At 38.8% G+C, this 13,403-nt stretch overlaps 1 protein-coding gene across 7 annotated transcripts in view; it reads left to right on the forward strand.

The window, feature by feature from the left end:
* Positions 1–13,403, forward strand: part of tenm2 (teneurin transmembrane protein 2) — a 233,838-nt gene that overhangs the window by 150,085 nt on the left and 70,350 nt on the right. For 5 of the 7 annotated variants that reach the window (XM_024283212.2, XM_036213959.1, XM_036213958.1 and 2 more), the window contains one exon: positions 12,766–12,975. The exons of the other annotated variants lie outside the window; for them this stretch is intronic. In XM_024283212.2, the coding sequence (XP_024138980.1) occupies positions 12,766–12,975 (210 nt within the window). The remainder of the gene's footprint in view (positions 1–12,765; positions 12,976–13,403) is intronic. 7 annotated transcript variants of the gene reach the window in all.

The raw sequence follows: 13,403 nt of genomic DNA on the forward strand, positions 1-13,403 counted from the left end.
GCCTTCTGCGCATGTCTTGGCGGGTTAAGGGAACCTTTTCTAGTGCAGGATTTGACTTTTTATAAATCACACTCGGCGGCATTGAAAATATGCATTCAATTAACCGAGAATCAGAGTTTTACTCCAACTAGGTGAAAAGAATTAGGTGACAATGACAAAAGTGTAACAGTTAATTATTTATAGAACGGGGCCTGCGAAGGTAGAGCAGTAGATATTTTTGGTTCTGCAGCAACAAAAACTCCTACTTTTTCCATATTTTGCGACAATTGAAAAATATTTATTTTTAAGTGTTCAAGTTTTTTTCTTTTTTCAAAAAAAAACTACTTTAAGATTGAATCAGCTGTTTCTAGTAGCATGAAAACATATTTACGAAAGGAGAAAATCCATGTGATTAAAATAAATAAAGCCTATGCAATAACAAGCTTTATTGTGCTGCATAGAGTTTATTCGGTTCAGTTTGACATTTTTAAATGTCATATTGCTGGTATTAAATCTAAACTCAAAACTCATTAATTCAAATTCTTTTTATGATCTTATTTGCACTTGTTGTCTTAGATTGTACTTTATTATGTTGTTTTCATACTATTTTATTATAAACTGTGACCTTAAATGTCTTGATAAGTGATCAAATTATGATTTTTACTTGTATTTAGTCGTATCAAATCCTAGATTCTTTAAATGTTTGATGTGTTTAGCTCTTTCTTGACGAAGACATTTAAAGTCTTAAATAATCCAAGTTTTATCCTTCCAAGAAGCAGTGAGCTTCTTCCACTGCCCTGTCACAGATTCTATTTATAATAATTTATTTTCTCTTACTTTGAAATTGCACGGCACTCGTGAACTGAGGTGCAAAAGGCATAATTTTTCCTCTGGACTTGAAAGGCCTTAAGCCTGCTCACCTTGACGGTCTCAACGGTAAGCTTGTTATGGAAAACACAAAAATGTGTCTGTCTGTATTTTCCAGCTCTCAATCCGTTTTTCTGCTTTTACTATTAATAGAGACCGCGTAACATCAAAGCGAGCAGAGGTTTCTCTCAGCAGCAGCAGCAGGCCACAGTACACTCATTATGCACCGGCTCTGAGCGCATCATGCTTCCTTTGGATGATCCTGAAGTAAACGGGATTGTCATGAGTGTGCACGTGCAGCCCGTCAAACGGGACGCCGCCGACTCATCCTCATCATCACACACTTGATGTAATTCTACATCACACGACGGATAACTGTTTCGTTCAGTCGCCTCATTACAAAGTGGCAGATTTGCTCCACAAATATGATTTTTTTTTGCTTCCCTGTTTCGCTTTTACTTAATATTGTTCTTCAGATTTTTATTTTTGCGAATAATCATAGCAACCATAGAAAATGGCTGGTTGTATCCTTCTTTCCCACCAACCATCGTGTAAGCATTTCATTCTTGATAACTATGTTTTCCGATGATTGCTTTGTTTTTGATTTTTTCTGTTTGTGCTTCACAAATTGTGGTTCTGGCAAATATTTTCCATCCAACACAAAAGAAAAGCTAGTCTCTCTCGAGCTGGTGTAAACATCTAATTTAGTCTTTGATGACTTACATTTAAGAGTTCAAATCTGAAATTGTCTGCAGCAAAGCAATATTTCTGGTGACGCTAATTCCTGCCGTGATCATCTCTCAGAATGGTGTCGCAGCCTCATCTTAATCTTCCAGCAAACATTAATTATAACTGTAATCAAGGCTGGATTTTAAATTAAATCAACAATGACTTTTTTTTTTTTTTTGCAGGTGTGCACGTGGCAATTAGTTTGTGCTGAAGGGTAATAATTCTCTCCTAATTCATGTCCTCAACCTCGCTGCACAAATTTCATTTTTTGTCTTTTAACTGTGTGCGGATGATGTATCTAAAATATCTCCAGGTCGGTTTCTCCTAATCGAATTTGGATTTGCATCCTGTAACGGGGATGTCTAATTGAAATAACAAACACTGAATTTTTTTTTTTTTTTTGTATCTGATCTTTAGCTGCAAAATTAATGTAGACGTTTCTGTCCAAAGCTGCAGGCGGGTTTCTGTTAGTGTCATCATTACCCGTCGACACCAATTGCTTTCGCTACTCATCACCGAGGTTGTCAGTGGTTCACCTTTAATTCTTCTCTGAAGCGGGAAAAACAATCAAGCATCTTTGCAGGGGAAAGAAAAAAACAAATCTGGCTTTTATGTTTAAAAAAAACAACTAAAACATTAAGTTCTTTTTAGTTTGAACTTGGATTCTGCTGATGTGAAAGTGACTTTATTCTCCATTTTTTGTGTTTGAGATCTAAACAGCAGCACATGTTTTTGTGTTGCTGTGCTGATTTGTATGTTACTGTGCTCTCTGCTGCTGTCAGCTTGATTCATTAGCCGACGCCCGGCAGATTAGTTAACACAGCAGAAGCCTGACGTATGCGGGCTTTGCGAGTTACTGACACGTACACATGAAACCAGCGCACACTCACCTGTATTCAGAGCCCCCCCTCCTCCCGCAGATCTGCTCCTCTCAGCCATTACTGAGCTTTTCAGAGGTAATAGAAGGTTGAGAGGATAGGTGCTTATCCCTCCGCACCTTCAGTTGAGGGGCTTTCAAGGTTTGTGTGTCGCCACCCGAGCGTGTGTGCGCCATTAGATAAGTGTTTGTTCACGTGCACGTGCCTGTTTCTATTTATGTGGGAGAAGGAGGCTATTTATTTTGATTGTTTTCAATGAGGGAGCAATGCGTGGAATCCATAACAATGCCATCTATCCACTGTAGCAGCAACAACATGGATGTAATTTATATGGTAATGCAGCCTCCGTAGTTGCCCCAAGTCACAAAGTGGACATCTTTGACAGTGGACAGCGCGAGTGCGGCGCCGCATCCTAATGCTGGGAATCGCTGCCAAAACACACTCAACACACGGCGCGATCAAGGAGGCGTTTTTTCAATTAGCAGCAGATTGATCCTGGACTGTGTTGGTGCATCAGGGTGTAACAGTTGAATGTTTATTTGTGTCAGATTACGCTCGTCCTCATCTCTCATTTTATCACAATAACGTGACACTGAACCGAACACAGGAGTGAGGAGCAGAAACCTGTTTACTGTTTACGGGCAGCATGGTGGTGTAGAGGTTAACACTGTCGTCTTCCTGACTGTCTGTGGAGTTTGTATGTTCAAGTGGTGGCTGTGTTTTGTTTTTTTTTCTACCCATACAGTCCAAATAGATACTCCAAAGGCCGATAGGTAAATGTAAATTCTCCCTTATGCTACCGTCATAGTAAATACAAATGCCTCCGGGTGATGAGGACAGCAAAATCTTCAAGATTTTTTTGAAAATCCTTGGTTTGATCATGAATGTAGACAGTGGCCGTCACATGTGCAGAATGGATCGCTTTTATATACCCCAGCTGCCAGGTGGCTGGTAGCCGGTGGAACTTAAAGGGTACCCAAACCCTAAATCAACTTTTTTTGTCTGTTGATCTCTACAAATGGGGCTTTAAAAGTGCTGTCTGTTGGTCTTTGCCAAATTTTTGATAAATTAAAATAAAGTTATTTAATTCTTGAAAATATAGTCAAAAATCGTCTGTGTGCTGCCCCCTACAGGTTGAATCAAAGTATTACAGTAGATTTTTTGTGATTGGTCAAACCAAAGTTTCAGAAGTCCCACGTCATGATCTGCAGCTTCAGTAGTGATAATAGTCCAGCCCCCAAGCCCCACCCCTCCGACTGGATTTTTTAAATTTTGGCTGTGGGTGGAGTCAGCCTCCAACTTCCCTGTTTGGTCACCCTTTAATGTTCTGAAACAATTACACATCGTCCAGTCAGAACTTCTACCGACTGGCAATTTCGGCTGCCTCCACCCAGCTGTCACTGGACTTCCATCGCGCGCCCTCGAAATGTGCCCTGGCGGCCACTGACTGATGTCAACTTTTAGAAAACTAACTGTCCAGTCGCCATTTAATCATATCTATCGATATATATCTATCGATCTATTGATGGGCTAGTGAACTATGCAGCGCGTACCCTGCCTTTGCCTTGAAAAGTTAAGACAGCAATCATAATAAAAAAAAATAAGTAAATAACCCACACACATACGCATCCCACTAATACAATAAAAATAATTGAATTAATTAGTGAAATGTATCAAATTCAATGAAAACATGTGGACATGTTAAAGCTATACTAAAAAATGAATGGTTTTAGACATATCAAGTTGTTTTCTTATGTATTGCAGACAAGATTGGGAGTTACAGCTATCGTGAACACGCTAATGCAGCTAACACTTTTAATGTGGCTAACATGTAGCATGTTAAAACAAGTTAGAGTTACTGTGAGCACAGTCAATGAAGTCACAGACTCATCTCTGACTCTTTTACCCCACTTAAAGCATCTTAGTCATAGCCTAAGGTGCAACATATAAATTACATAAGTTAAAAATGAGACCATTCATTGGTGGTGCGCCCCATTGAAGCTGAAAATCCTGTACTTAAAATTCACATTTGATCTGATAATGTGTTGTAAAAAATGTATTTGATCATGAGAATAAAAAATAGAAAATAGAAACGCTGAATGATGACAAAAAAAAGAGGAACATCATCGCTTCACTTTGCATTTGGATCAGCTTTATCACAGCAGATGTCACCAGTTTTCCTTTTAGGAGGCGGCATGCCTGCAGCATCATTTCATCCACATTCACAGAACAAAACTAGTTTGAAAATGTGATGACATTTGACTGAAAATCTGTAGTTTCATGTTGTTTTTACCACATCAGCAGTGTTGTCAAAAAAAAAAATATCTCACTCTTGTGTACATGCTAATATGTTTGATAAGATTAGTTGTATATACTTACAACTTTTGGAATAATTTTGTAATTTTTGTAAAACTTAACCTTTATGAAGAGGTTAATCTTGGATCAGTCATGGTCATTGTCTGCTTTACTTCTTGGAGTCTTCAGTGACAGTCGTTGAACAGACCACTGTCCCTTTCTTTTGCATTGGATATTAGAACGTAATAGCTCTTCATTATATCACTGCATTTATCCACACGCTGTGGCCAAAGGACATTGTGAAGCAATTTGTAATCATCCAAACCCATTTCTTCTACATTATCTTTTCTCCACCTTTGGTTGAGCCTGTGCTTGATTCAAATGGATGAAGTCTACATGTGTATTTATTTTTAAAAGAATTCTGCTGCAGATGAATCTTGTGTGCCGATATCTTTAATCACAGGTACTTGATGTGGATCCTTGAGTTGGAGGTGTTATTAAAATAAATCTTCATATTTTTTTTTTTAAACTGCAACCCTCTTGGTTGGAATTCAGTTGATTTTCAAAGTACAAAACTAAATCTTTTCATATGTTTTCTTGGATTTTTTTGAGAACAGCTAGAACAAGGTTGTTACTTTCATCGCCAGCTGAAAAACTACAACGTTCTGCCTGAACACGACCAGATCTCATTTTGGCTTAGGAAAGCAAACAAAGAGAGCAATTCTTCATCTCTTTCAAGGTTTTGCATGAAGCATAACCGTGTTTCCTTCCCCAAGATTACACAGGTAATTTACATTTTATTTAGAATTACAACTCTGCCTTTAGATAGTGACATAAATAAAGTTATCACAATAAAAAGAATAAAAGGTTCTACAAATGCACAAAGCATCTTTCTGTGACGACAATATATCTTTTTTTTTTCTTTTAATAAAACCCTTTTTTTCTACTTCCAAATATATATAACTGTCTAATCCAGCAGCTTTTCTGGGGGAAAAACTGCTTAAAAAGCCAGATTATACTTGGTGTTAATGGGTTTTGCATATTATGCACCACACTGAGTTACAATCCATTATACGCTGAAGTTCAGAGTGCATGAGAACTGGTTTGCAGTCTACCATAAAAACCCAAACAGCTGTTTAAAGCAGATAAATGGGTGAAATGTAATACTCTTTAGCCAGACTCGCTCAAAGGAATTCAACGTAAAGCGTTAAATAAGAACCAGTTCAAAGGAAGTTCAGTTCGCCCGAACTTTTGAATGCACGGAGGCAGACGAACAAAACATTTTTTTATGCAGCACATTTGTATCAGACAACGCACTTTTTGAATAAGGGAAAAAAAAATCTGTTATTTATGAGTGCAAATGTGTAAATAATTCAAAAGATGCTCCTCGGTTTGAATTCTCAAAGAACGCTATAGAGCTAAAGGCAGCAAATGCTGCAACAGAGCAGTTTGATGCTGGAAGTGTGGATAACACCTTTTTTCCCATCTGGAAGGAAGACATCTTGAGCTCCAAATCAAGGCTGTTTGTGAGCGTGTTGAAGATCCGACTGAATGGTGAGAGCGCTCCCATAGTTGTGCGGCGGCGGCAAACTGATGCGGGCGAGATGAAAGGGAGCGACTAAGCACGAGGAGCCCGTGGAGAGCTTTAGGCCAGAGAAGAACCCAGACAGTGTTACACATCAAAGACAGAGCCAGCGATACAATCGTCTCTCCAGGCTACGAGAGCCCAACTTTATTAATTAAAATACATCTGTTGAGCAGCCTACTCCTCTCCCGTCTCTACTCATTGTCTCTGACTACAGAAGGAAACGGGGTTGTGCGAGAAAACAATTTGCGTCGCAAAGTGAAGGGGTTCAAAACACTCTTGGACCGGCTACAAGATCCGTTTGTCGATCTCACACTCGGCGACAACAGGTGTTTGAGATGAACAGCGACACTTAATGTGACACATTAAGAAGTAATGAATAAGAGGAAAGAGGAGACAAAGCTTTGAGAGAGAGCGAGGGAGGAAAAGATGGAGGAGACAGACTGCGCTGTATAGATAAATAGAGAAAAGGGCTCATTGTGTCAGCAGCTGTCTAAATAGCCCTCAGATCACTGTCAGGCACTATTACACACACACATACACAGATATATATGTGCATAGTTAGGCGCATACACGCTGACTGACAGCTCCCCCTCAGTCCAACATCTGTGATGACAGCAGCCATGGTAATGAGCCTCTCCATGTGCCAACATGGGTGTGTCGCTTCTCTTTCCTCCCTCTTTCCCGCTTACTGCTCATTCAATCATTTCACATCTCCCGTATCTTTTTTTTACCCTCTTTCCTTCCTTATTTTTTGTCTTCTTTGTAAAAGCACGTGCTGCCTGACTTTACAGCTAAATGGGAGCAACATTGTGTAAAGTTTTGCGAATTTCCTTTTTTTTTTTCGTTTTTCCCACACATGTCTTTGCAGAATTGCTAGCCAGGTGCGCTGCATTTCATGTAGAGGTGTGTGGGAATGGAGGGATGAGACGGAGGAGATGAAGAGATGATGAATGGCTCTCGTTAGAGGGGTAATTTGTCTCTCCTTGTCTGACTGGGCTCCAGCTGTCGCTCCATCCCCTCGCTCCACTCCACTCTCCCCCGGCCTGCCGCACCTCACCTCAGCCAGATGGGTGGATGTACGGACGGATGGAGGCAGGAGCGAGGGAGGAGGAGAACATAAGAGAAAAGAAGTCATTGAGCAGTCAACAACTTTGGAGAGGAGTCACAGAAAAACCACAGCAACAGGCGAAGAATAAAGCAGCGAATCATCTGATTTTTTTTTACACTGTTGTCAAATCAACAAGGGATTCTGATGCTTATAATACAGTGCTACAGAATATGAGATTTTCCCCTTGATACATGTCTTCTTCGCACTAATCAACACTTGCGAAAGAACGGCAGATTCAACGTGCGAGAGACGGGTACGGAGAGAGGGACAGGGCTGTGTACAGATGGCCGGGGAGGCGGCTGAAGGATGGCATTGAAGGAATCGTCAAGAGAACCACGTGAGCTCTCTGCCAAGTCTTTGTTCTAATAACACAAAGCAATTTCCACTGACCTTTCTAGAAATGTAGCGGGCAGAAATGACTGTGTTAAGGATGCCCCACAGCATAATTGCTAAGGAGATTAAAGTTCCCTTAATTGCTTTTGGCCAACTAGTACAATTTTTTTTCTCTCTTTTTTGTAATTAAAGTAATTTAAAATATTATTAACTAAACCGGCATACACATCACCCCACGTGCACGAACTCAAACTCACAAAGTTGTCATAGAACATCACAAACTCAGAGATTTTTCATGTTTTTTTGTAAGCGGTAGCCTCGTTATGGGTCTCGTGAAATACGCAAATAGCCGCATGGATTCAATATTTCACTGAAGAAGTGACTTTCCTAATCCTTTCCTTTAACTATCCTTGTCGCTAGATGATTCTCACCTTTTTCATTCATCTATGACCTCCCATCACCTTATTTGGAAAAATATCTTCCTCCTAACAAGTTTAAAAATATAGAATACAAGATGTTTTTTTTTATTTTTATTTGTAAAAAAAAAAAAAAATCTGCCAGTAGAACTACAGAATTTATCGTGATAGGATTTGTCAAAATAAGTCAGATGTCCTGTGTTTTAAGACTAAATTGAACATTGAAATACTATAGGTCTACCACTCTGAGAGAGTATAAGGATGTACTTTCACTCAAAAGTTTGACAGGTGCTCCGCCCTCTTGTAAAACCCCGCCTCCTTAAAACACTAGACACTTTCGGTCAAATTTAAACAAAAGTGTCTAGTGTTTTATGGGGGGTGGGTTGGGGCAGGGTTTGACAGCGGGCGGGGGATCTGTCAAAATTTTGATTAAAAGTCCATCCCAATACTCTCTTCTCTGGAAAAAAAAACTAAACAAAAATACATAATATTGCTCAATCAATGAGTTGAAGGTTTATTTACACACCATAGTAGTCCTTTACCAACACGTTCTCATCCGCAAATCGTCACATATTGACGTTTGATTTAGGCCCCTTCTGAGTCACTTTTTGATGTTTTGGGTGTCCCCAACTCATTGTTTTTACACGTGCTGGCTGTTCGTAAAATCAAGGGTCCGCAACCCTCAGGACGCGCTATCAGATGGATTACCAGATGCACACTAGTCTTTGGGACGCGTCAAGTACCGATACCTTAACCTTAACCTGGTACTGGTTCACGTACCATGTCTGGCATCGCGGTACTGGATCGTTTCTGGTTCACGGCCCAGAGGACCCGTGATTTAATGGGAACAGCCAGTACGTCAAAAAACGACGAGTTGGGCACACCCAAAACTTTAAAAAGTGATGCAGAGGGGTCGTTGATTAAACGTCAATATGTGACGACTTGAGAGTGAGACTATGTTGTCAGTGGGTCAAAATTCAAAACAAACAGTAGGTTGCGGCCTGAACAGGACAATCATTTATTGATCACATAAAAAAAAACAAAATGTTAAAACTTTTAAACGTTTAAAACTACACATGAATATGAAAAAAAAAATCAGAAAGGAAAATTTTTCTAGAAGAAATCATTTTAAACCTTAAAGAATTTTCAATATTTTGCTCTTCTGATAAAATATTCTGTCAAAATCATACAAGTTATAAATAAAGTAAATGTACAAACTTCAAATGTCTTTACTTGTATGTCATTTTCAATAAAAATTTAACTTATGAATATTCCAAAAGATTTTGCTCTACATAAAATATATCATGTCACAATTATACAGTATAACATCGGGCCATAAATAATAATAATATAAAATTATCTGGAGGGCCAGATATAATTACCCCGTGGGCCGGACCTGGCCCTAGGGCCTTGGCTTTCACGCATGTGTTCTAGACCATAATAATCCTAAAGTAAGAATAGAATTAGATGTTTTAATATACATCCTTTCTAAAAATTACATGATTACTTTCCAACTTCCGTCCTACTTTTGTTAAATCCATTTATGAATCAAAAAAACTTTCCGTAACTCAGTCAAATCTCTCTCTCGAAGTAAGACCATTCACCTGCAAATAAGACTACCTCTCAAAATACTAAAAAAAGTAAAAAACTGGGAGAATTTGCCTAAATTAAGATAATTTCCAGGTCAAATGACGCACTGTCAAGATTTATTATCTTTAAACATCTTACTATAAAGTTACTAGTAAGTTAGTTTAATTTTTTTGTCAATTGTAAAAACAGATCTAATCTAGAAACTAGACAAAAATACTTGGTGAGATCGTGTGTTTCTTCAGTGTTCTTCCCTCTATTTTAACTTTTTTGTTGTTTTGGAAATCACTTTTCAAACCTGTCGTTCCAGTTTGTCCTCAGTTTTGTCGCCTTTAATTCTCATCTCTATCTAGTCTCCAATTCCCCGGTTGCCCTCGTGACCTTAGTGTCTGTCCTGCCTCCACATCTGACTCTCTCTGTCCCTCCTGTCGGCCTCGGGGTTTGCTTTGCCACTGTTTATCCATTTTTCTCTGTTTGCTCTGATGAGATTGACCGTGCGCACACACACCGAGGCGCACACGCGCATACCTAAACAGAAGACGAGGCTGGCGTCTCTCTGGGGTGCAGTTCTTGTGGGGTTGCAGATCGATCCCAGCTCTAGTTTCTAAAGCGGAGGGGCCTGGACGGCGGGACAAAGCCATCAGTCTGCCTCAGTTTCTGTCAAAATCTGTGTGTCTTCACAAAGCCGGCAGGTCACCTGCGGTAAAACCTCTATTTTTTTTGATGATTTATGTGTTTCATCTTGATGCTGCATGAATAGGTAACTTAGCTGCAGCCAAGCGTTTTCTGTGTTAAATGATGTCTCCATTGATTCCCCCTCCTTCCTTGCACCAGGTATTGTTTCCCTGACGCGAGCAGTATTGCACAGTCACCTAAAGAAGTGGCCCCATCCATCACAGCCTTTGCGGATTTTGACTTCTGTCAATACTATGATGGCATAGTGAATGCTGTCAAAATAAAATTACACCGCTTCTGTAGTCTTCCAAAGGGTCAGTAAAAAAAAGCAAAAGAAACAGGAGTTTCAACTATTTTCTTTATTGTTCAAGGTCTCAATGCTTTTCTGTTGTTTCAGTTTGTTTTGTTTTAAGGAGGAAAAAGAAGCATAACTGAGCTGCAAAACAACTGGGACAAAAAAGACAAAAATTATTTAACTTTGTTTACTTATTTACTCTTTTTTTTTGCAAGACAGAAAATAAAACTTTTTTTCTTAAACCAACAGTCTTTTAATTTTCTTAAGAGTTTGTTTTTGCAGTTTGCAATTTAAAGGTTTTGCGATCATCTCCTTGATTTGCAGAAGTTTGTAAAACTTGCATAAAAAATCTTCAAAAATGACATTGGGAACCAGCATTAAGGAAACAACACAGACACCTGGGGCTACCATTAGAAATATAGCACCAACGGAAGATACGTCAAATAGATTTTGCTGGGCGCTGTAATTAGTAGATCTAATAACCTGAGTCCTTCGGTGGATTGGCTGGACTCTGTGACCTCATTCTCGCGTATTGTTGATTGATTGAGCTACAAATATGGCAGTAATAATTATTCTATATTTTGAGCGGTCTCTAAATAGAATTTATTAGATTTGTCTTTGTCCTTGATTCCAAACCATTGGAGAGTTAGGAGAATTCTCTCCATCCGTCTCTTCCCTCTCTGGTGTATGGGACAGCCTGATTGTGTCCATGTGTCCCATGGCTCCAACTATTTAAAGACTTGGCTGTTAACTTTCTTTTGTCTCATCCATGTAGAGGACAATTGAACATGTTGGACCCCCCCGCCAAAAAGAAAAAAAAAATCTCATTATAGTTTGTGTCAAACTGGAATGTTGTAATTTTTGAAGACAAAGCTTTAATTTGTTTGTGTATATTTGATATTTTTGCGGCTAGGTTTGTGCCCGTTTTGTAAAAAGAGGCATAAATCTAAGCTGTAATAACAAAAATACACGTGGCATTTATTTATGTTTTTTTCAGAAGACAAAATATTGGATTTTTAAGCTGAAAAATAGGTTGAAAATACTACTTTATTTCCATATTTAAATAGTAGCTGATTATATGATATAGTTGTACTAAATTAAATTCTTGCTGGTGGATTATATGGTTCACATTATCGATTCTTATTTGCCTTTTCTGCTGTTTTTCAACCTGCCTTAAAGACAAAAGTTGTTTAAAATGAGTAAAATTTTCAAAAACTGAATTTAAATAAATATAAAAGACCTGCCAATGCAGTGAGGAAATTAATCTTACCGAGAAGTCGTATTTTGGAAATACAATTTCAGTCTCTGCAGGAGCATTTTGTGTCTCCGAACTAGATGGGATGTTTCTTTTTTGTGTTTTTGTTTTTCCAATTTCCTTTGTTTTTCATAAATTTGGGATTTGGTTTTCATGTTCAAAATAAAAAAAGAAGAGTGTCTTCTTTTGGTGATAATACACTGAAAGAATGGTGAAGCTTGATGATAATGTGTTCCTACAAAAACAGTTTAGTAAGAACACACTAAAAACATTTTAGAACTAAGGGTATTTTTATTACTGTCAAACTTTCTTAATGAGATTTATTTCTAACAAAGCAGAAAAAAAGAAGATATTCTCTATTTATCTATTTTTATGACATTTTTTGTTCAATAAATCAGCTAAATTTCACTAAAAATCTCTTTTTTTACCACTTTTAAGACTGTGACAGTATGTTGAACAGTGTTAGACCAATGACAATCTTTTTGCTTTATTATTATTACTTTTTACATAATTCTCTGATTTCCATAGACAATTTTTCTTGAGTTTAACTTTTTTGCACATTTTAAGAAATGGGAAAATGTGTTTTTAAAAGAACAACAATCAAATAAAAGTTGGGAAACAAAATTCGGATAGATTCTAGTTTTTGCATCACATCTCATCGGGCCTCCCCGACAGGCCTGAGTATCTCTGTCAGTCATCTGTTTTGTCTAACATCACCTCTGTCCTTGTCTCTCCTCTTCTCTGTCCCTTCATCCTCCAGGTCGCCCACTCCCTCCAACCTCTTCTTCCACCCTGCTCCCTCCGTCCCTCCCGTCCTCCTCCTCCTCTGCCCCCCACCACCCCTCCCCTGGTCCCTCCCCACCAATCAGGGAATGTCAGGTGCCCCTGCTGGAGAAAAACTCCACCCACTCTCACCTGGAGCCCCACCCGGAGGACTCGTACTTGCTCCGAGCTCAGCCCTCCTCCACGGGTAAGCGAGTGCTCCATCTCACCTCTCCCGTTATCCATTTTGTGTTAAAATCTCATCAATCTCCCGGGTCACTGCGCCGCCTCATCCGATTTAGCCTTTGTTCCCAAAAATGCCAAGCAAAGCTCTGGTTAGATTTAATGTCGAGTCCTGTTCCGCTCTGATGGTTCGGTTTCTTCACTTCAGCGTTCTTTCAAAGTTTTGAATCAAACCCAATGATCATCTATAAATGTTATCCTTGGCAAAAACAGTCATATTTCAAAAAGGTTTTAATTCACATAATGCTAACTGTAAAGAACTTGATTCATGTTTCAGCTCCTTTTTGGTATTTGTCTGATTTATATTATTCTGACTTTATTGGTTTCTTGAACCAACAGACAAAAACTCTTCTAAGTGTGGTTTGCATAACAATTCTAAGCAGATAATAGACG

This window comes from Oryzias melastigma, linkage group LG10, assembly GCF_002922805.2.
Source record: "Oryzias melastigma strain HK-1 linkage group LG10, ASM292280v2, whole genome shotgun sequence".
Taxonomy (NCBI): domain Eukaryota; kingdom Metazoa; phylum Chordata; class Actinopteri; order Beloniformes; family Adrianichthyidae; genus Oryzias; species Oryzias melastigma.